Consider the following 21,690-nt stretch of genomic DNA (forward strand, 5'->3'; position numbering starts at 1 on the left):
GTAGAGTTTTTAGGCTGATACACCTGAGCCCTTAGATCTTTCTGCAGTGGAAAGGAATAGTGCAGGGACTTCCTGAAGGTCTCTGTCCTATAGATAGAATGCCAGGGCTCTTTTGACATCTAAGGTATTCCGTATGGTCTTCATATTGTCTCGGTGAGGCTTAGAGTAGAAAGCAGGAAAGTGAGTAGACTGATTCATGTGACATGATGAGGTCACTTTAGGGATGAACCTCGGATGGGGCCTAAGTGTGACTTTATCTGGGAAGAACAGTGTGTATAGGGAATGTGCCATCAAGGCTGCTATTTCCCCAATTATTCTAGCCAAGGTAATCGCAATCAAGGTTGCCATTTTCATTGATAGGTGTGGTAGTGAACGGGTGGCCATAGGCTCAAAAGGGGGCCTCGTCAGCCTTTCAGTAAAAGGTTTAGGTCCCATGAGGGGACAGGAAGTCACGATTGAGGGAAGAGGTTCGTTATTCTCTTCAGGAATCTTTTAGTGGTGGCGTGCAATAGAACTGAGTACCCCTCTGCGGGTTGGTGAAACACTGTAATAACATCTGAGGGAGCTCAGGGATAACCCCGATTTTTTAAGGGCCAGGGCATAGTGCAGAATATATGGAAGTGTTGCTGAGACTTGTCCGGATGCACACCAAGCCTGGAACCTGGACCATTTCAGCAGGTAAGTGTGTGTGTGGAGGGCTTTCTGCTGTGTAGTAGGATCGCCTCTACCTCTTCTGAGCATGAGTTTTCTAGGTGCTGGGACCAGATAGGAACCATGCCTTAAGGCAGAGAATCTCCAGGTTGGATGCATCACGCTTCCCTTGAGGATGACAGGTTTGTAAAGTGAATGATTAACAGTTGAAAGAGAGTTAACAATCCACTAAGGGACAGCTAAATGCTTCATCTCTAGCCAGGATACTGGCTAGCTTCATGACATGAGGGAATACAATGCATGCGCAGGCCCAACAGACACTGCTACCAAAATTCTTTGATCAGCAGCACAGGGACCCAGACACACCTATAGTGGAGCATCCACAGGGACACTACTCAAAAAAGAAATAAAAGTTAATTTGGTGGCAGCAGCTCTGTTTTGTATTTTTGGGAATGGCGGGGGAAGGAGGGGAATTAGGGGGTTGGTACAATGCCTAGCTCAATCAGACCCCAATCTTGGCTGAAGCCTCTCGGCTCTATTGTAATACAGTTATATGACTTTTTTTATTATCTAGTTTTAGTTTCCCGTTTCTCTCTGCGGATAAGCGATCAACTTCTATTGTTGCAGTTAATTAAAAGGTCACATTAAAAGCCATTACAGACTCCAAAACTGAATTTGATAGTGTTAAAGCAGTAACAGTTTTTAAAAATTTAAATAGAAATGAGAATGTTTTCCAAGAAAATATTATTGAAATTGATGTTTCCAGTTCTGATTTTAACTTCTGAAGAATACTATAGTTTGTGATCATTAGCTTTCAGAGGGTAACAAAAAACCACTTAACATACTTTAACAAAAGCGTTTTTTTAAATGCATTGTATAAGTGATCGTAATGTTGTTTCACCATATAAGTTCTCTTACATTGTGTGCTGTAGTTCACGGTTACATTTCAAATATAAGTTCCCGTTAACCAATCAATTTACAAGACAGGTCATAAAGTTTATGGCACACCCGTCCTACCTCTCCCAAGAGACAAGTGTTCCTTCTTTGTAACTGTCTTCTGAAGGACCACCCTATTGGATCAGGAAAAAAAAATCATTTTATTTGAGTGATGCTACACATCAAACAAGTGTTGATTCATTATGAAAATATCGACAAAGATTAAGGGTGTTTTAACTTCAATTTGCTCCAAAACGAAACTTTACTATGTTCTCGGTCTGGCAGCACTCTGTGTATGTATATAAAAATTCAGCTTGGTAGCAGCCTGCCATGTAGTTTATGCTAATACATATTGCTTTATTCACAGAGTGAAAGGTCAGGATTGAGCCCCTATTACAAAAATGTCAGCATAATTTTGCATTCCCAAATAATTTTAGAAAACTAAAATGTTGACATTAACCAAAGTCCAATTTAAAAATGACATAAGAAAAGACACTCTAAATGAAGGCTACTCCTTTATACTCAATGTTTCATACACTACAGCCTATTATAGCCTCAATCCTGCAAAGGGATCTAGCAAATGGATTCTTATCTTCAAAAAGAATCCCATTGATTTAGGGGACTCTATGCACACAGAAGGATCTACATACATGATTCCCACAAAATCAAGGCATATACACTATGCAGGAGCACCTATGAACACCTCTATAAAAGCATATGAAGGACCCAGGACAAAGTAACAGCTTTAATTAGTGATTACTAATTTGGGTTTTCTTCCTTGATCAAACCATTAAACTAAACTGAAACGCAAGTTGTTTACGTAATACCTTGTGTTTGAGAGGTAAGCAGTGTAAAGTTAAATAAAAAACAACAACTATGCAAGCATTAGGCATGCATTCTACATCTCCTGCAATGCTGACAATCCTGTAAGAATGCTGCAAGCTAAGAATGCAAGCTAATCAAGAGGCAGGTTTTATACCAACAAAGCTACTGCTGTAAGTAAATAATGTTTGAGTTTAATAATATATTTCTGGATACTTACAGATACTCTAGAGCCGGCTCTTACTCTGGCTACTAAATCTTTTTCTTTCTCAGCAGCTTGCCTTTGGACCCTCTGGAAGTTGGCCAGTGCTGTACTGAACTCCGCGACAAGACGATCTTTCTGTATTTTTCTTTGACGCTATTGGAGAAAAGTTACTGATTTTTACAAGAACATCAAACAAGCTCACTGATGTTCAAGGCTTTACAAGTAAGTTATTTCAAGGATTCTCCCCTCCCGCCCCCCAAAGCATGGGCCTCACACTTTAAATAGAGAGAGTCTCCCAGACACCACTCCTCCTATTTGAGATTGTATGGACTACCTCCCATTCCATTTGGGTCTATCACTACTACAGCGATTGTAGAAAAGCAGTATTGGGAATCTAGTGTATTAGGAATGCAATGTATTATTGGTATTTAACAGTTGGAATAGAGGAGGAGCAGCCAGTATCACAAATCTATACAGCTTTCAGTAAACTACTAGTGGGAACTTCTGTCATTTATTATCTATTAAGAAAGCTCACTCTACTATTGCTGAATATTTTGATATTGTAAAATTTAAACTATTTAACAGCCCAGATCATTGGGGGAGGGAGAAGACACTCAATGATTTATTTACAAGCCAGAAATGCTGAATATATGCTCTGTATTATACCTGAGAGAAGAAATGATCTTTGTAATCATCTGTTACAAAAATACCAATTTCCTCTTTTTATTCCTATTGAGAGTGGACAGTGACAGGGCATGAGATTTCCCCTAGATTTCCTCTAGATTTCCCCATCCACATAGACCAAATTAACCCTCCCTTTGAGTTTGTGAAGAGCTACAACTTGCCCTTAGTCAAATCAACAGCACTTTTCATCTTGGAGCCAGGGTGGAATAGAACAGTCTGGTCAAACAACATGGTTGAGTTTCTTTCCACAAACTTTCAGACTCAAGGCCAAACATGAGGCACATTAAAAAAAAAAAAAATTTTTTTTTTTCTGTCTAGAGGTACTTATGTACCAAATGCCAAGTCTGTGCAATAAACATGAATGAGACAGAAGTGATTAAATAGTTATAATAGAATCTGCTGACCATACTCACTAATTTTAAATCTTATAATCCTACCGGTCAGAAAATATACCGTGAGCAGCAATAGTAATTACCATGTGTGGTAGCCATTCCTGTCAGAGTGCCTTAATTCTGACACTGTAGAAGCAGCTGCTTACAGAAAGCTATTGCGCATTTTACTGCAGGTGAGGCCTATTAAGTGACTTCTCTAGAGCACTGAACATTCATTTTAAATACACAGACCTCACTTGGATGTTATCATCATCTAGTCATGAGAGCAATAATATGAATACATAATTGAAGCCATTCAAATACTTTACATCAGCCAACATTATGTTCAAGTGATCCATGTCTTCATTTTTATACCTGTTCAGTTGTCGCAGGCAGAGATCCAAACTCTTTAATGTACTTGTCAGTTTCTTTGGCAAGCTGGTTTGTATGCTGCTGCTTCTGCTGCCTAAACCAAATGCAAGGTTTTTAATTATAGCCACTGGATTATCTTGTTGGAATAATTTCATTGATGCTCAGAGCAGTATTTTTAGGAGAACATTACCAACTGTCTTACTAAATATTTATTTATAGGCATTTCTATTCTTTGCCATAATATCTGAGAACTGATCGCTCAGAAGGGTGTTGGATGAGACAAAGACCCTGAAAAAAATTATGTTAAATGAATGATCTGGCAGTGGAATCAGCCACAAGAGGGTCACTGGTTATTGTACAGAAAACATTACAAATAGCAAAGCCATTTTTGGAAATATCTATAGGCAAATATATTTGTAGAAAAATAAAAAGAGTAAGCTGCAGCCTCATCAATGAAATGCATCAAGTTGCTTTTGTGGTGGCCCTGGAATAATGAAGCATACATATAGCAGACTTCAGTTATCTTCTAAAACAGAAGATCAGGAAAACAGTTTCATTTTTGATAAATCAAGGAATCAAACTCATTGTGGAGAGGGACAAATTTCAATTTTTAATTGTGGTTTTTGGCTCAGGTGTAAATTTAGGACCATACCATAGACCCAATCCATAGCAAATCTCTTCTTGATGTCAATGGGAGGTTTATGGGGAGGGTATGTTTTATGTGGTAACTAAACTTGTGTTATTTCTTCAAGTACCTTTTAGTAGAGAAACATACATTAGGAGCACAGCTATTTATGCCCTTTGTTGTTCTGTCTTCCTCTTCCTTCATCCCCTTTTCTATGTCTGTGGCTCTCCTAACTTTCCTTTTCTTTTCCCTTCCCTTCCTCACCCCTTTACTTCAATCCCCTCCCCCATTTCATCTGCAACATGATCAGCAAGGAAAGGGTTAACACGGGCATTTATTTATTTATTTTTTTAAACGTGTCCTCATTGAGCTTTAGAAGCAAACATTCCAATGAAATAATAAATAGATCCCTGTGCGGATACAAAATGTATATCTGCATCTGAGCCACAAAAATAGTCTGTGGATTTGCAGGGCTCGGATAATAACGGCCAGGAGTTCACATTTCAGCCTATCTGCAGACTCAGGAAGACAGCACTGCTTAACTTAATCATTCAAAAGTGACTTGAAAGTGATCTTCACAGTCATAAAAGCTAAATACGATTTTTTTTTTTAAAAAAAAGAAAGCCTAGAGTCTGCAGAATGACTCACAAATGACACAAACACACGAAACATGTCAGACCCGGCCCAAAGAGCAGATCTTTTATCATCTGTCACAATATCATTTTCCTGGACATTTAGAAACAGCCAGGGACCTAAACATATTCCCAGATTGCAAATCTGTACAACAAAAGGCACATGGATTCTCCAGTTTCAGGGAGCAGAGCATCACTCCTCTGGTATTCCTTCAAATTTCCCCCCATACCATTCTCAATTAACTTTGGTTTTGTAGATGTAGTTGCAGCCAATTTACCCTCAATCCAAACAAATCATTGCATAAACTGATTAAACCATACCAGCCAGGATAAGATTTTCAGCTAAGATAAGTATGTAATTATGTGCCTAATTTTCATATGTAGTCACTGCAGTTGTATGTGCAAATGGCTAAAAACCAGGAAGCAGTGCTAGAATGCACAGCAGCATTCCCTCCCCCCAGTGCTGAGTGACGCCAAGTGCAACAGGAACTTTGCTAAACTCAAAGTTTAGTTACTACATAAGTGCATAGTCTCCTTTCAATCATTGTCAACAGTAGGAAAGCCACTGTGGATCCAGAGTAGTATGTCACCAATTTTATAGTCCTAGCTCAGTGTAATTAGAGCAATTTGTCCTCTGCACAGAATGAATGTGACAGCCCTGGTCTAATATACACTTCCTCCTGCCATTCAACATCTACAATGTTGTATTAACAGCCACAGAGAAGTCTGCCAACTTTCTCATTCAACGAGTTAGCACAGCACATGCAGCTGTGCATGGGTGTGTTAGGATTAAAGAGTAAAGGAGGTAGAAGAGTTTAGTCAAAGCTGAACGAGCCTCTGTATTGGGAAACAGAGTGGCTAGTAGTCTCCTTCACTGGAACACAAATGAAAGCTCACGTTCAGAGGGCTGAACGGCAGTAAAACATCTGCCAAGTGGCCTTATTTCACTTCTGCTTTCCCTAGTATTTTTGGCATACGTTCAACTTGTAATTTCACCTCACAATCTCACTTTGCCTTCTTGCAGTACCCCACAAAAGCATCCCCCTCTCCAGAGTATTCATACCACATTGAACTCTGTACAAAAAGAATGTTCCAGGGGCTGATCTGGAGGTTTTTAAATCCCTAGAGCCAAGTTAGCCCCTTCTGGAGCTGTCAGTTTGTTCTTGTTTACATTTAACACGGCATACATTCAGCAGAAGTACTGAGAACTGCTAGTTAGGTAGGTTAGCATGGCAACATCTTTTAGGTTACAAAAATACCTAGAGGATTTTGTTTTTAATTTTTTTCTTTAAGCTTTAATACTTCGGTTCTACTTCCACCCTCCGCCCCCACAACAAAACTGAGCACATTGCTAAAATCACTGTTACCTACTGAGACAGTAATTACAGTATAGTGAAATTAGAAGTATTAACGTAAAGTACTTACAGCTGTTGCCTCAATTCAGGCGTGTCTTGTGGTGTTCCAAGTTGATGCAGTATTCTTTGTATTTCTGTAGCTGTTGGTGAAGAAGAGGAGGAGATTTTAATGATCCTGTTAGATATATTACCCCTTTAATATCATGCATTTTTGCTTGACAACTCTAAAACATACACTTGTTGACAAAAAAGTACATGTACCACTGTGGTAGGTAAAGCAAAATGTGATTTTCAATAAGCCTAAATTAAATCCTAGACTATATTATAAAGGAACACAACATGCTGAAATATCTAGGCAGAAAGTGGTGATGTAAGAGATGAAGTTAGTTTAAACTAGATCCTGAACTCAGATTTATCTAAAGTTATTTTAAGAAGCAATGCAACCTTTGTACTGGTTTATTCATCCTGTATGTGTGCTATATCAGACAAACATCTGAAAGACTATCACACCATTGACAGGTGTATAAATACTCAGAACTGGCACGTTAGTGAAATAACAGCTCACAGTACGCGACGCTTAAAGTAGTGATGATACAAAATGAATATCCAGAGTCACATTTTAAGTTTGATTTATACATTGGATTCAAATCCTTTAAAAATTTATTTTTTTATGGGATACAATGAGTAACTCACAACACTAGGACAAATTTTAAGCTTGTTAGATAGAATAGATCTCAGTTCTCAATGCGCAAAATGAAGATGTACCTGAGCCTTCCTTTTAAGTTAGTGTGTCTGTCAGGGGTGGGATGAAATCAAAGCTTTAATTTGCAGTGTTAGTATTCAGTAGCCTGACTCCATAATGGCACACTTTTAGCAGACGTAACAGGGAGAGTATTTAATGGGGAAATTCTATATTTGCACAACCTCAGTCAACAGTTACCTGTCTCCCCAAAACACATTTATCCCATGCAGGCTACGGCAGCCATCCAGGCAGTGAAAAATATGATGAAGTCATCAAAACCAGGGTTTTCCCTACATGAATCATAAATTACTGTGTTTTGAGGAACTATAGCTACATTTTGCAATTTTTCTTAAATGAGTTAGAGAAAGATGTCTCCTTTTACTGTTTCTTTCATTACTGATTAAGAACAGGAAAAATAAAAGCTTCATGGTATTATTATACACACAAAGTCTACAAGATATTATATAAACTAAATTTTATAGCAAGATCTTTATCTAATCACATAAAATAAAAGTGAGAATCCCTTATTGAAACATTTTAAAAAGCATTAGCAGTTAAGTGATTTTTAAAGATATTGTTAAGAGTCCTCAGTTATGCATTATAATATAAATGCATTATATTGCATTTGTGTGTTCAGTTTTAAATACACACATTCCAATATTCAGTATTGTTAAAATGACTGATTTTACTTTCTGTATTATGAGGATAGAAAGAAAATTCTTAAATATTTTTGGGAAAACTGATTGTGCAAAGTTTTAAAAAAATCTGTCTTGCATATAACACAATTAAGCTTTTGGGGAGTTTGAAAGTGAATTTAAACTACACAAGAAATTCAAGTGTATAAACTACTGATAGTAAAAGATCTTAATGGTTTTAAATTTTAATCATGTTAAACAGAACAGATGTAGAGATGGTTCTAAGAAAAAATTCTGAACCAATAGCATAATTTGTGAACAAATGCCACCTGCTGGCAAGCTTGAGAGAGACAGCTTGAGAGAATGTAGTGTCCTAAGACAGACATACAGACAAGATTTATTGAAAATGAATGTTGATTAACTCAAGTGTTGAATACTAAAATACTAAGCTGATATATAGTGTACTAGAAATACATATTTATTGGTAGTTAGTCACACTAGTTATTTCTGAAGTCTATTTTTCTTGTCTAATAGACTTTAAAATTACTTTAATTACTTTAAAGATAAAAAATAATTTAAATTGGTAACTCGCAAATGACCCTGTGAAATGAATCAAGATGTTGGTTGATTGGCTATAACAGACTATTTATTAGGTTTTACTAGGTATTAAATTCTCAAAGCAAACAAACAATTTCTGATGTTCTATTTATAGAAAGGTATCTTTTGAACTACACTGGGAGATAAATTATCAATAATGTATGAGCACCTTGATTCTTATCTCCAGAGTGAAACATTTCTGCATGCACTTTGCTCATATAAACTTTTAAGTACTCTCCTATACCTACATCTATTTTACAGAGGTTTGAAGGTTTACCAATTTGGATTACCTTACCGCCATCTGGAGGATGAATTTTTTAACTGCAATGGAAGATTAAAAGTGAATGAAGGTTTAAGCAGAGGCATCCTATGTAAGTTACGCTGAACAAAGTCTGCACTTGCTCCATATTTAGTTCCAAGCATGACCCTCAACCATATTAAGCCCAAAATAAAGATACATAGAGCCCTGCAGATCCACGGATATCCGCTTTATATCCCTGGATAGCCATATCTGCGGCATATTTTTGTGGATCAGATGGTCACAGATAGACCTTCTGGGACTTTTGTGACTTCTGGGGCAGGCCTGGGTACCTCCGGAACAGCTGATCAGCTATTAGGAGGCCAGCAAGGCTGATCAGGATGGCTGGCTGCAAAACAGCTGATTGGCAATGGGGATGCGGATACATCTAAAAAAAGGGAGGGCAGATTGTGGGTTGGATAGAAGTTTATTCTAGCAGATGAAGATCCACATACTATATTTGTATTCACGCAGGGCTCTAGAGACATGTATACTGTCGTTTTAAAGCTTCCTCCAGAATATTTTGGGGATGGAACTTAGTCCCTCTAAAACAAGGGCTGCACTCCTGTAAAAATTCCAACTTCTCATATGGGCAACCAGACACCCACCACCTAGGGGTCAAAATGGTTTGTTGCTTGCAATTAGGAACATAGAAAGTACGAGACCACACAAAAATTTTTAAAAAATAAGTAAAAATCCATCTAGTCTGCTACCCAGTTCTGAAACTGATCACTATTGGATAGTTCAGAGGATGTTTAAAAATCCTGCCAGGCAGCTGGCCAGTATTGTAATACTAAGTCACAGAGGTAAATTTGTTCCAGTTTTATCCTTTGCTATCAGGATTCTTTTAAATTACACTGGACATGAACACTGGATGGGACAAGAGATTGGTATAGGTTAGAAGTCCTTCTTGTACCGTTCATAAATAACGTACCATTATGATAATCTAGGCTGATATTCCAGGGGATCAAAATCTTTTATGACCTGGTAGCTGTTTAGCAGCCTTTGGGAAGCAAATTTTTAGTTTCAATATAGTTTCCAGTGGGCAGATATCGACATCACAAAGTACCAACCACAAACAACACTCTGTTGTGCCTAAGACAGGAAACAGGACAAACTTGTATGGATTACAGAATGCCTTTTTCCAAGCAACTGACATCTCACATGCAAAAAATTACATAAGCCTCACCCTTTCCACCCTCAATTTGCCTTTCAATAATCAAACACCCTTCTACCAAGAACCGTGTTTTGATACAGTAAAGTAGAAAGATGCTAATGCAGTGCGAATACTTCATAAAAAACAGATCTGAGAAGAAAAGCCAAGGACTGAATGGACATAAAAACTCAGGAACAGGATTACAACACTTTAGTAACCAATCTGGGAAAGTTTTTACTACCAATGTCCTTATTATGTAAGCTTTATGGAAAGAGCATGTTGGTGCTCAGAGCTACCAATCCAGCAACATCTGAGAGCAGGGTGGGCATGGAAAAGCATCCAACCTCCAATTACAAATGCAGGGGAAAAAACCCCCACAAAAACGGGTGCATCTAATTTTAGGCCTACTATCTTGGTAGCATCCCTTTCGATACAATATGCCTATGTATAAGCCAACAGCTCAAATTTTCTATGTAAACTGAGCAAATCAATGTCCCAAAAAAGCGCATAGGATTCCAAGGCAAAAGGGCCAAATGCTTCCTTGAGTTGTAATGGAGATGCCTGGGGTATAAGTTGGTATACACTTTTCTTTTTAGCACTAAAGAGATTTGACCATACATCACACATTCATCAGGAAATTTTCAGATACAGGTTAATCAGGGATTTAACCCACATTAAGTGAGGCAATCATCCCCAGACTTCAGGTTTGTCAAGCTGCAGGGGGGTTTGTAGTGGATTTGGCCCATACAAAAAGTATGATGAAATAAAATAAACTTAGGGGAGTGGGAAGATTCCTACCCACACCCTGACATCTCAAAAAAGACTGCCAGTTTTCAAACAAGAACTAATTAATATTTGTTAAGACGGCTCAAGAATAAAGAAGAAAAAACAAAACAGTTCTCAATGGAACTTTGAAATAGTCTCTTTCCTGGGAGCAGATGGGCCTAAGCTTCTCTTCCCCAGGAAAACTAGTAGGAAAGCTACACAGGAACACCCTCATTTGCTACTTTCACCACCAATTCCCCCTGAAATAGGCAGGTGGTAAGGCTCAAGAGAGTGGAATCTTGGAAGTGGATAAGGAAAGGAAGGAAGGCAACAGTACTGGACAGCCTGGGACCAGTTTTCAGACAGACATGGGCCACAAAGCTTCCTGATTTACAGTAGTTGTAATACAGCTGCCTTGAGCTGATCTACAACATCTGCCTGTCCCACTGTCATGGATATTTCTGTGAATAAAGTCATTTGGTGCTTTACTTAGGTATATTCAAGAAATCCAATACATATGCCTAGTCATTTCATCAATACTCTATACCCTAAAAACATTGGTAATAAAAGCCAGAGACCAATTAACACAGCATGATTTAGTGTAGTTTCTAGGTTGCCTCCAATTTGCTCTCTCTTATACGTCAACCATCCCCCATCCTAGTCAGCTATGGAGACATTAATTCCAATACTTTCATACCCATATAACAACCTGGCAGGAGCAAAGTTTCCGTCAACCTTAAAGACAAAACAAGCTTCAAAGGAGTGCACATTTTATAGGGAAGTCACTACTATGAGCTTAGGGGGTAGAGCACTGTTCCAGGAAGACAGGAAACAGGACAAACTTGTATGGATTACAGAATGCCTTTTTCCAAGCAACTGACATCTCACATGCAAAAAATTACATAAGCCTCACCCTTTCCACCCCCAAACTTGAGTGCTGCATTAAGAGCTAATTCAATTTTAGCAATCAGATTTCAATTTCTCTTCACAGCAACCCTAGCCTACAGTGTCTTGCAGCACAAAGTCATTGGCTGATTAAAGCTACTCTCCATTCAGTTATATCTTTAAGATTTGTCTGACTTGTTTAACAGAATAAATTTTGAAATTCTCTTTTTGGCTTATATAATCTAAATTTCTGCTGATAAAAGTTGGGAGAAATTCAACCCACACTCATGTGGCTAAATACTGGTTCAATTATAGTCAACAGGATTCCACCACTGATGGCAAGGGGGATCAGAATATGGTCCACAGAATACTGTTTAGTTTAGCATTAAGGCTCACACCTCCTACACAAGGGACAACTGTTAAGAATGCATCAAGCTCCATTTTGAATTTTCTGCTCTTCATCTAATCCCATTCACTTTTCTTGCTAAAATGGCCAGGGAGTATCTAGATGATGAGCCATCAGTATAATTCCCGCCCATCTGAAGTGCAGATAACTCTCTGGGTGAGAAAGGGTTTAAAATTCCCTTGTCATACAGCATATTATTTTGCCAGGATCAAGAAAAAAAGATTTTAAAATATATTTTTGTAGCAACTGCACAAATTGCACTCTGCAGCAGCAGTTGGAACACCACAGTTAAAGTTATGCTGATATAATTGGCACTTCTTGAACAAGAAAATATTTAAAACTGCTTAAGGAAATAGGAATTTTATAAAATTACAAAAAAAAAAAAAAAAAGAGGATCGAAGAAGTCAACAGGGAAAGAGTTGTCTGCAGTTAAGAGTATTAAAAGGAGCATGAGCAGTGGAATCTCCAGTTCAGATCTAAAGCAGGCATGACCAGGCCGGACAGCCTGCAATGCATGAAGAACTCTTGGATCAGATCCTGACCCGAGGCAGAGAAGCATTTGGCAAAACGGAATCGGGCCCAGCTCTCCTGTTCCAGTCCAACTGCACCTTAGTATGGCGTAACGTGGCGCTGCCCCTGGGAGCGACATGTCAGGGAGAGATCAGAACAGAGTGTGGGGAGTGAAAATGACAACGTGCAGCAGAGCAGAGCTTCAAGGATGTGATACACTGAAGGAAGGAGCAGAAGAGTTCCATGGTCAGCAGTGGAGGAAGATCAGACTGGTGAAAGCAGAAGGCAGTCCCACAGGCAGGGTGGGAAAGTGGGTCACCTACAGACCTCCCTAGGCCAAAGAGCCAAAGGCTGAGAGCAGCAGATGGAGTTGCTTACTGCCTCTGAGGAGGAGAGCTAAAGCTGAGGAATGATGGAGGAGAAATGAGCCCACTGATGTTTCCAGGCAGGAGCTGGAACCATATCTGGGAAAGACATGGGGCAGAAAAGTATGCACTAGCTAGAAGGGTTGGGATGAGAGAGGCTGGAGTTGTACTGGAGTGCCAGACAGTGAGAGACATCCGAGCTATACTGGTGTGTACTGGATTGTAAGGATTTGAATGACTCCTTAATTGCAGTTAACTCAAGTGATTAACTCAGAACAAATAAATGTGATTAAAAAATTAGTCACAATTAATCACAGTTTTAAATCGCACTGTTAAGCAGTAATAGAATACCAATTTAAATTTATTGTAAATATTTTGGATGTTTTTCTACATTTTCAAATATATTGATTTCAATTAAAATGCAGAATACAAAGTGTACAATGCTCACTTTATATTTTTTATTAAAAATATATGCACTGTAAAAATGATAAAGAAACAGTATTTTTCAATTCACCTTATACAAGTACTATAGTGCAATCTATTGTGAAAGTGCAATTTACAAATGTAGAATAATTTTTTTTTTTTTAAACTGCAATCAAAAAACAAAACAATGTAAAACTTTGGAGCCTACAAGTCCACTCAGTCCTACTTCTTGTTCAGCCAATTCCTAAGACAAACAAGTTTGTTTACATTTACGGGAGATAATGCTGCCCGCTTCTTATTTACAATGTCACCTGAAAGTGAGAACAGGTGTTCGCACAGTACTGCTGTAGTCAGCACTGCAAGGTATTTACGTCCCAGATACGCTAAACATTTGTATTCCCCTTCATAGATATTTTCACTGTAAAAATTGCACTATTCATAATAAAAAATATAAAGTGAACATGCTACACTTTGTATTTTGCATTGCATTTTATTATTGTTTAATAGTGCAATTAAAACTGCAATTAGTTGTGATTTTTTTAAATCTCACTATTAATTGTGATTAATTTTTTTTTAAATCGTTTGACACCCCTAGACTAAATGTACTGTTTGGTCTGTGCTGTGGAATTCTAGATTATGGTTGTGGGACTTTTGTAATAAGTCAACCTTGCAAAGGGCTATTTATATTTGGAAAACTTGTGTGGAGTGATTAGTGACTCCAGAACAAAAGGGGAAACGGAAGCATGCAAACTGGTCATGCCATGGCCTGCTGCAGGAGGGCAACCCAGGAAGGGGCCACATACTGGATATCATTTAAGGTTGTCAACTTAAATAAGTAAGTGTTAATGTCACTTGAGTCTAGTTTCTGACCTGGACTTGTTCTGGGATGTCATAAAAAGTATAGCATCAATTTTGACAGAGTTTGCACAAGAGTCAATAATAGAAGAATAGCCGCTAGCAAGAAGATTTTCTCCTCTGAAATGTGACTTTGTAAAGATGCCATCCCCTTGATGGCCAATGCAGGGCTCTCTCTTGGACTGTCCAGGGGCTGTGTATGCAAAGAGTTTGCAGGAGAGAAATTGGTCCTTCCAGCTTTGTTCCATAATGCCCTCAAATCCCATCCTACGTCCTGTTTTGTTGTGGTAGGGACTTCGTAGGTGCTTTACAGATTCCAGGATGTGACACTCTTAGCTCATCAGGACTCTGGACTCTTGTTCTTCCCATTGACGTGGGATCATGGATTTTTGTCAGTGAATTGTAAGGTTCTGCTCGGTTTCACGTAGCTTCATTGTTGCATTTTGAAATGTTGCAAATAGAGCTACTGACAAAGTCAGGTTGATTTTACACCTCCGTATAAGTATTCAGGAGCAGACCGGGTGGTTTTTCAAAGGATCACAATTTTGAGCAGTAGGTCTTGGCATCTGGAACAGAGACTCCCCCCCCACCTCACTCTTCTTTAGGGCTGATTGTTACATGTAGGCTTAGAAGGATTCAATTTCTTTTAATCGGTAAATGTCAGTAAAGGTCCATTTCACTGTACACAAACCCATGAACAATATTTCCATTGATGAAAATAAAAATTTACAGCTATGCACAGAAAGAAAAATGATGCTTAAGAACTTAGTTAGATTTAAAGATATTTACTTCATAGGTTTTGACATGATGTTGACAATTGGTGTTCTAATGGTTATAAAGCTTTCGGTTTTTGAATCTCCACATCTACAGTCACTAAATAATTACTGTCTGACCACCTATATTTCCTGCAACTGGATATTAATTTAAAAAAAAAAAATCAATAAAAAGTGAAAAAATGCTTAAAAATAGACATTGATTTTTGTAATTTTGATGGATAATATCAAAATCCAATTTCACCAAGCTTAGTTATGCAATGCTTAGGATAGGGTCCAAGGCCAATGCCTATGAATTAGAATCAGCTCTCTCTCATCAAAGGTAGAATGGGCTGATCTGCAGAGATTCCTAGGCACTTACGAGACTTGGTGGTGTTCTCTGGGTGGTAGCATAAGCAGATTTTTTGAGCAAATAAAGGCCCTGCAGTAAATTGGGCTCTCAAGAGCTTTCATTTAAGTGAGTCAGTATTATCTTAGAGAGGCTCTGGATTGGCGCATTTGGCAGTGGTGGGAGGACTGTGAAGACCTGGGGTGGGCACTGTCTACTTTCCTCCTCCTTTGCTGCTTCTAGGACAAGTTGCCTTGCAGAATTTATCCTGTTTTGGTTAGTCCATTTTCATTTGCTCAATCTGTAAAATTAGAAGCCATTTGGCCAAAATTCCAGACGTCTGTGTCTGTTCTCATTGGCCCCCTTACTATTCACAAATGGTATTGTGGTTCCACATATATCACCTCAACCATTTCCAAACCCGAAGGGCTCAGTTTACAAGTAACAGATGCTTTTTTTCTGACTCAAGAAGCAAGGCTAAGCACGTAGGGCTGAAAAGTCACAGGATTTTCTTTTATTTCATGCATCATTACAACTAATAAGGAGTTCTGTAGGTCAGATTAGGACCTCGTCTACACCTATGAAATTATGCTTTTTGGGAATGAGATTGCACAAATGTAACTGTCTACAAGTTATGTTTACAATGCACATGATGGAACAGTATTCTCAGATTACTCTCCCACAATCCCACAGAGCCAAACACTTAACAGAAATAGCAGGAATAAAAAGCAGCAGAGGTACATTTTTGCCACCAATGTGAAGAGATAAGACTGAATTTACACAAGAAAAAGATGTTATATACATAGGAGTCATTTTTATACAGCTACTTTTCAAAGCAGAACTATACTTTAAGAACAGTATGCAAATAATTTGCCACAGAAAAGCTTGACTTTTCTTGAAGACTAATTTTAAATAGTTGTACAAAACTATACAAAGGACAGGGGAAAAAGACAAGCAAACTATTTTTTGTACAGGCTTAGATTTCAAAACATCAGTGAACTCATGCACATGTGTATCACCTCTCACTTGCACATTTGTGTTCCCCTTAGTTAAAAGCAGTTCTCCCTATATCAGGTGGACATCTATAAGATGCCAAAAGTTGCTTTGAAAGAAGCAGTCAACACAACATTTTAAAACAACAAAAAGACAACAGAAGTTTTCCATCTTCCAATGATCAATCCATTTTTGTAACTTCAGTCTTGGCAAGACTGAAGTCATGTGACAAATATAGTCCTGATTCAACTAGTTTTATTAACACTTCACAAAAATGCTTACCCCAAGAACACAGAATATAATAAAACATTTGACAGATTTGACATCACAGGACAGAAAAATTAAACAAGCCATCCATCGTAGTTAGCTAAAATTGACCTTCAGGTCTGCCTGTACTGATGGTTGTATTGCCTCATAATCAACAGTGAGTGATTCGGGTAGGAAAACTCCTCCCCATGGGAAAAATTCAGAAATGCTTGTGAGATGTCAAGGACTGACAGTCTTGTTTTTCATTTTACCCAAGTGAGGATAAATCTGATTATTTTATCAATTTATAACATCCAAAAAGCATATTCCTCCCCCAGCAAAGTCAATGCAACAAGGTCAAATACTGTATCAGTCACCTTGTGAGTACTGAACAAATTTAGTCGCAAAGTCAATAAGAACCACATGATTCCAAATCTCCTATGGGTCATAACCCTGACACAATCTTTATAAACTGGAAAAAAAATTATACGAATGCTAAATTTGAGATTACATACACAAGAAACAGAAAGTTAAAGTTACAGCTTCCAAACCAACTCTAGCTCAGCCACATTGCACATATTTTCTATTATACCACAGTGGTACAGGGCTTTGCCCTGCACCTACAAGCTTTGGGCAGTATGTTATCGCACTGCCCCTAAAACCAAACCAGAAGTCTGAAGACTTAAGGCTGGTCTACACTGAAAGCTGACAGCAGCATAGCTACATCTCCAGGGTTGTGAAAAATTCACATCCCTGAGATACACAGCTAAACCGACCTAACCCTCGGGGTAACCAGCACTAGGTTGATGAAAGAATTCTTCCATCAACCTAGCTGCTGCCTCTCAGGGAGGTGGACTAACTACAGAGACAGAAGAACTCCTCCCTTTACGGTAGTGTCTGCACTGAAGCACTAAAATGGCATACCTGCCGCTGTTGTGTTTTACGTGTACACAAAGTCTATCTCCTGGTTTCTCAGTGTGCAGGGGCAGGAAGGTACCCTGTGCCAAACCTATATCTGATATAGTTTACTTCTCTCAGCATGCCAATGTAGCTACACTAACCAGAGCTTTTTGGTTGGGTGAGGGCGGCTCCACTCCCATTCCTGTCCTGCCCTCTTCCACAAAGGTGGGAGCACCCACCTCCCAATGGAGGTTGCTGTCCTTTCTATGCCTTTACCACCATGCAAGTTATAGGGCCAGACTGTGGCCTGATATTAGTGTCAATATTTTATAAAAGGAAACTAATGGAATGTAGAGATGACACAGAAGAAAGAGTCACTTAAAAGTTTAAACACAGTATTTTAAAATAAAATGTAGTATACTGAATATATTCAGTTATTTCTATGATGTCCAAAATATGAAGCGCTTTACAGATATGTAAGAAAAATGGCTAAAAGGGCTCACAGCTTAAATTAAGAAAATATGGAAAAGGAACAAGGGTAATACAATGATGCTACACAAGACATTTTAAAAAGCCTTTCCCCTTTTGTGTGTCATGTGTACACACAGGTGTGTACACACACACTTTGCATACTTGCCTTGTTTTACTTCATGCAAGTTTGTTTATTTTTAAATCAGGGCAGATTTAGTAAGTGTCTATCTAGTTGCAACCAATCACAGCATTTTTCTATAATATTGTATAGAAGTGAATGAGTTACTTTTGCTATGAAAGGCAACATTATCAACTTGCATATAACCTTGGCTTATTTTGAAACCGAGAAAATAGAAGCATTGTATGGCACAGGATTTGCTAATGAACATGACATTTTTCCCCTCTAAATCATTTGTTCATAACCAGCTAGGCTGTTAGAATCTAAAAATCATTCCTACTTGCTGACAATTAATGCAGAGGGTCAAGAGGTAAGCAGGCACGCAGACTGCATTGTTTCCTCAAGCTTCCTTCCTGGTTGCTGCAGGGGATGGGCAAAGCACAGTGGCGTCTCAGTGTGGTGAAGGCTTTCACTGGTGTTGGTTATGATTACCAGTTCTATGCTCAGCTGGAGGACTTGAGCATCCTGGGCTGTTAATCCAACATCTGGCACCAGCACTAATTTATTATCGTATGAGGCACGCGCACCCCCCAACCCCCCATAAAGCCTGGATATTTATTTATTTAACCTTAATTTATTTTTTTAAAACTATTTTCCTTGGGTTTTTTTGGCTGGAGGCTCCAGAAATGGAATCTTAGCTTTTTCAGCCCCCAATTGAAGAGCCAGGGTGTTAGTTCTCCAATAGAGAGTCTCCCTCTCATTTTTTCTCTGGTTCTCACATTTGTCAGAAGTTTGAATTCAAACAGATGATAAACAAGCAAGAGTTTTAAACAGTCAGACTCTTTCAATTGCTCAAATTTCAGTTTCTTGTGATCTCATAATCCCGTTAGTTCTTTAATCTATCATAGAGGGTTCTTCTGCAAGAGTCAGAAAGTCATGACCTGATATTCTCATCTCAAAATACCTACTTTTAATGTAAGAAAATGAGCTTGATGAAAATAAATACAAAATTAGAAAGACTCAAGCCCTTGTATGTGATAAAGCAGCAAACAGGGACAGAATTTTTGCACATCTTGCTTTTGAATTCAGTTCTGTAAGAAAAATTCTCTCCACTCCTTTTAGTTACAATAGCTACACAAGTAACATTCTCCAAGTATTGAATTTTCCTCATGACTAAGTAATACCAAAACCTCCCCTTCCAGCCCCAAAAATAAGTCCACATGCACCCAAACATGACACATTCAGGCTCTTTCCCTATCCTATCTCCTGCTCCCTATCTATCCCAACTTCCCAAAATGTGGTTGAGTATAGTTTTGTGAAATGGTTCTTGAAACATGAGGCAAGGTGTTTTACAATACTACAATATGATTTTTGTTGCTCTCCAAACATATGCAACAAAGAGTGAATAAGATGGAGCTTATCTTACGTCATAATCAAAGAAGTCAACAAGAAAAACCTAAATGATCAATACGGGATATTTTCTAACTTTGTATTCTGAATATATTAAGGGAGTTCAGTTGAGAGTTTATAAAGCTGTCATTCAATGAAAATTTAATTGAGTATGTGTGATCTCTGAAGCCACTTGCGTTTTAAAATGGCTGTTCCTTTAGTAAACACTGATTAATTAAAAATATCTTGATGCTTGTCAAGTCCAATAAGCTGAAGACTTACATGTATTTTGAGCTATGTGAGTCATGTAACTCTTTGAAAGTTTAGGGACAAATCTCAACTACTTTAAAATTACACATGCACACTCACGAATCACCATTCCCTCCAGAACTGAGCCATATTCTACCATCCTTACTCATGGTGAGTAGTATAAGTAGCACTAAAATTTTAGCCCCTCTAAAGTTAATGGGAAAACTCTCATTGACTTCACTGCGGCCAGGATTTCACCCACTGTCTTCACTCAGAGTGAAGAGCTATTCAGTGTGAAGAGAAGCAGAACCCGGTCCTATGTATTTTCAGAAATATCTTGCCTACATAATTATTTGCATAAGACTCAATTAACTTTTCAAGTTACTTTATAGGACTTGTTTCTGAATTGTCATTTTCTTCATAACCATTTCCTTGACAGAGAAACTGCAAATATAATTTACAACATTATGAAGTTATTTTGTTTGTTTGCTCTGGATATGAAGAAATCCTCCTTTCATTATCTATATAGAAGAATCTTAAGTGTTATTTACCACATCTTGCCTCAATTCATTTGTTTTGTTTCACAGTACTGGAAGGGGGGAAAAATTACACCCTGTTAATGTGAACTATCTGCTAAATGTCTCAGTGCAATCACTTTACCAGAGTATCATGGATCCTATCTGACACCTCAATTATGAAATTTGAACTACAGAATTGTATAAGCAGATCAATAGTATTCTTTTAACTTTAATAGGGAGGAATTTAAAGTAGACAAAGTTATTTATGGAGGAATTGTATTTAATGAGACATCTATTATATAAAGACAACATTAGCTTGAGGATGGTTTCATCACTGCAGACACTTGTTTAAGCATTTAGAAATATTCAGTGTCAGACAGCAAGACCGGCATTCTTTTGTACCTTCCCACTTTGACTGGGGTTACCATTACATGGGCCTACAATACATGGAGGTGTGAAATGCAAGCTCTTTAATATAGTGCTTTGTATATACATGGTATATTGTATACAGAATACCCTAAAAAATTCAGATCCTTCAGTGACCTTTCTACCTAAAAAAAAAAAAAAAAAAGAATGCTACTTATTTGCCTTCAGAGAAGTTTTACTGTCCTATCAAAGGCACAATCCTGGTCAATCTCAGTTATAGAACCAATATCAGGCCTTTCATTATATACAACTTTATGGCAATTCTTCCAGAAAAGAAGATATCCACTGCATGCTTCTTATGTGGACTCTCTTTCATTTCCTACTGCAGTATCTGTCCTACAAGTGAGAGTGCAGATAGGAAAAACAGCTGTCTCTTTAACTGGTCTATTCTTCTCTCTGTACACCACTCAGTACTGGAAGTTATGTGCAAGTATGGAAGAACAAACAAACAGATACTCACAGCTACTTCCACATAGATAGTTATTCCACAGCACCAAGCTGCTCTCGCTTATTGTTTTTCACTCTCACTCTGACCACCAAGAATTTTAACTTACCATCATGTACCTAGTTACAAGGCTAACCAAAGAACCAGGGCTTCATTCCTTCCCCACCCTCATGTAGGAGGCAAATAATTCCCACTTAAGTCACAATGGGAACCACACTGGCATAGCAACTCTGGAAATAAAATAAATCAAGCCATTTTTTATTTAGGTGGCAAAGTATGTCCTTAGGCAACTACATTTGCAAGTTTTGGTCACACGGCCAGTGCTTTAATTTCAACCATCATCAGCAGCTTCACCGAGAAGGTTACTCTACAACATTATTTTCAATTTTACAGAAGCTCAGAAGTGTCGGCTGCTGTTTGTGAGGAAGCACCTGAAAAACTGCTTGAGTTATTTATGGGAGTAAAACATGTTTTACAGATCTGTGGTTTGAGAACAAAGGAAGAAGTTTAACTTCTTCCTTAATTTTCTTTAAACAATTTACCT

The 21,690-nt window shown here is 38.2% G+C and overlaps 1 protein-coding gene across 1 annotated transcript in view; it reads right to left on the reverse strand.

Annotated features, from left to right (window-relative positions):
• The window catches only part of STX7 (syntaxin 7), a 38,446-nt gene that overhangs the window by 9,589 nt on the left and 7,167 nt on the right, over positions 1 to 21,690 (reverse strand). The window contains exons 3-6 of the mRNA XM_067546753.1: positions 6,724 to 6,793; positions 4,045 to 4,135; positions 2,630 to 2,767; positions 1,669 to 1,721 (exon numbers count right to left, since the gene is read on the reverse strand). Coding sequence (XP_067402854.1) covers positions 1,669 to 1,721; positions 2,630 to 2,767; positions 4,045 to 4,135; positions 6,724 to 6,793 — 352 coding nt within the window. The remainder of the gene's footprint in view (positions 1 to 1,668; positions 1,722 to 2,629; positions 2,768 to 4,044; positions 4,136 to 6,723; positions 6,794 to 21,690) is intronic.

This window comes from Emydura macquarii, unplaced genomic scaffold (genome assembly GCF_026122565.2).
Source record: "Emydura macquarii macquarii isolate MOO-44397 ecotype Brisbane River unplaced genomic scaffold, CSIRO-AGI_Emac_v2 contig_1146, whole genome shotgun sequence".
NCBI classification, from domain to species: Eukaryota; Metazoa; Chordata; order Testudines; family Chelidae; genus Emydura; species Emydura macquarii.